Source organism: Amphimedon queenslandica, unplaced genomic scaffold, assembly GCF_000090795.2.
Source record: "Amphimedon queenslandica unplaced genomic scaffold, v1.1 AMPQUscaffold_7537_Cont20513, whole genome shotgun sequence".
Classification (NCBI taxonomy): domain Eukaryota; kingdom Metazoa; phylum Porifera; class Demospongiae; order Haplosclerida; family Niphatidae; genus Amphimedon; species Amphimedon queenslandica.
Genome location: NW_003552180.1, coordinates 1 through 2,140, shown reverse-complemented (window position 1 = coordinate 2,140; position 2,140 = coordinate 1). Strand labels below are relative to the sequence as shown.

General features: G+C 35.6%; 1 protein-coding gene and 1 long non-coding RNA gene across 2 annotated transcripts; one reads left to right on the top strand and one right to left on the bottom strand.

Moving 5' to 3' along the window:
- Positions 1–6: 6 nt before the first annotated feature.
- On the top strand, positions 7–2,117 carry LOC109591671 (NACHT, LRR and PYD domains-containing protein 9-like). The gene is made up of 2 exons (XM_020007353.1): positions 7–76; positions 1,374–2,117. Exons 1-2 carry the CDS (start codon positions 28–30, stop codon positions 1,982–1,984), a joined length of 660 nt encoding a protein of 219 aa, XP_019862912.1. The 5' UTR covers positions 7–27; the 3' UTR covers positions 1,985–2,117.
- On the bottom strand, positions 388–1,352 carry LOC109591672 (uncharacterized). The gene is made up of 3 exons (XR_002189921.1): positions 1,311–1,352; positions 1,158–1,253; positions 388–651 (listed from the first exon to the last, which is right to left on the bottom strand). It is a non-coding gene; the product is annotated as an uncharacterized LOC109591672 (long non-coding RNA).
- Positions 2,118–2,140: the final 23 nt, after the last annotated feature.

The following is a 2,140-nucleotide window of genomic DNA, read 5'->3' as shown; positions in this document are numbered from 1 at the left end:
GAGATAAAGGAACAGTTGGATAGACTAATGATAACTGTGAAATCACATCAAACTAAAGAACCATCAAATACCTCAAGTAATTAATTAATAAAGTGTCCTGTAGAGATACAGTAAATAATTAATGGACTATATTGATAGTGTGTAGATTATGCTTGCATACTTTGCCTAGTTGTAATTGACCAATCACATTCATAATTCATGTGCCATCAAGTTCTTCAGGAGGTTCTCCTTTTTAAAATTGCCCATTTGTATCAGGTTTTGCTAAGTAAATGAAGATGCTATAGCTTGTAATTATTGTTAATGGTGAAGGCCAGATACAATTACAATTGTATCTACAATTTGTATGTTAATTCTGTGTCAATTCTAAAATTGTTGAATCATCTACAATTTGTATGTGATACAGTCAAGGGTAAATTTACTCTTGATATAGTAAATTCAAAAAGTGTTTATGTTTAATAATTAATTTTTAAATATAATATCAAAAATCACAAAAACTGCATATTTGAAATTTACCAAAAAATCACAAAAATTAAGTCACATCTATACATACAAGCCAGTTCAACTTGAAGTGGTTCAGAAACCAGCTCAATTGTGTCCACACTTAACTGCATGTGGTTGAATCAGTTTATAAGTACTACAGTGACCTTCACCCTACAAGAGAAGGAGAGAGCAGGGGTGTATCTAGGAATTGGGGAAGGGAGTGCTGAGGGCGCATGAAGCGCACCGCAATTTTGGCCACACCCACTTTTATGGCAGTAAAACGGCCTTTTCCTGCATTTTCGTCAATTACGGGTGGGGCCAAGATCATTTCAAGCATACTGCTATGTTAATGGTACTTCTGATTGCTCCTTAAAGCACTGGAAACTGCTGAAATCATGATCAGGGGGCTAGATAACTTTGTTAAGAGGCTTGGTAGTGATGCAAGAGTCCAGGACTTCATTAATTTTTTCTGAGCCCAGCCCTGAGGGGGGTGCTCAAGCCCCCTCAGCCCCCCCATAAATACGCCTCTGGAGAGAGAGGGGAAGAAGGAAGAGAGAGAAAGGGGAAGGGAGAGAAAGAGATGGAGGGAAGTAAAGCCGGAGGGAGAGTGAGAGACAGAGTGATGAAGGGAGAGAAAGGGAAATAATTATTCATTACAATACATTAATAAAACGTACAATTGATTTTTGTTTCCTGTCACATAATAAAAGATAGACCACACCCATTCCATCCTAGCAGCTGTAATGACTTACTGGTACAAAAACCAGCATCACCTGGAACAACACACAAACAAACATCATTAATAAAATAATATAATATTATCATTTTACCTATTATACTGTATTAAAATAATAATATACACACATTAACTGACTGACTGTGTTTATTATTAGGAGAAGAGACTGGAGAGGTGAGGTGGGGCAGTGATAGAATATTCCTCATTAAACCATCAGCAGGTCAATGTCAGGAAGTGATCAGTCAATTAACGGACAGTCATCAGGACATTGTCCTCTATCACTCATCACCTGATATTGTATACTTGATGATGTCTCAAGTACTAGACATAAGAACAATAAAGGAGGTTAGTATATATTACACTAAAATAACAAAAGATGTCATCCACTCACTGTCTCACACAATAACAAACAATACTTCATTAAAGGCACTAGTGATCAGTAGTGATTCCATCAATGATGATGGAGTCATTGCACTAACACAATCATTAATTAATAATAAAACAATTACTACCTTATTTCTTCATGACAATCCTGACATCACTTCAACCAGTGCTCAGTCACTAGCTGAACTTTTACTCTACAACCACACACTATCTTACCTTTATCTCAAACGTACTAACATTGATACTGATGGAGTACTGGTACTGATGGAATCTCTCAGGACCAATAATACACTAAGGAGACTATGGCTAGACAATAAACATGAACAAACTTGTTCTTATTTACCTTATTATAAAACTATTGAAAACAAATTAGACTTTGAGTAATTATTTCATATACACAATTAGTTTATTAATAAATTATAAAGGAAAAAATTATTTTAAAATGTATGTGCTGCCAAATTGACCACGCCCATCGTACCAAGAACATAAGTAAATTATTCACATGAGGGAAAGAGAGAGACAGAGACAGACAGAGTTAGT

Coding starts and splice junctions, on each gene's coding strand:
- LOC109591671 (XM_020007353.1), top strand. CDS start 28: ATGATAACTGTGAAATCACATCAAACTAAAGAACCATCAAATACCTCA. Junction 77..1,373: donor AGAACCATCAAATACCTCAA/GTAATTAATTAA, acceptor GTTTATTATTAG/GAGAAGAGACTGGAGAGGTG.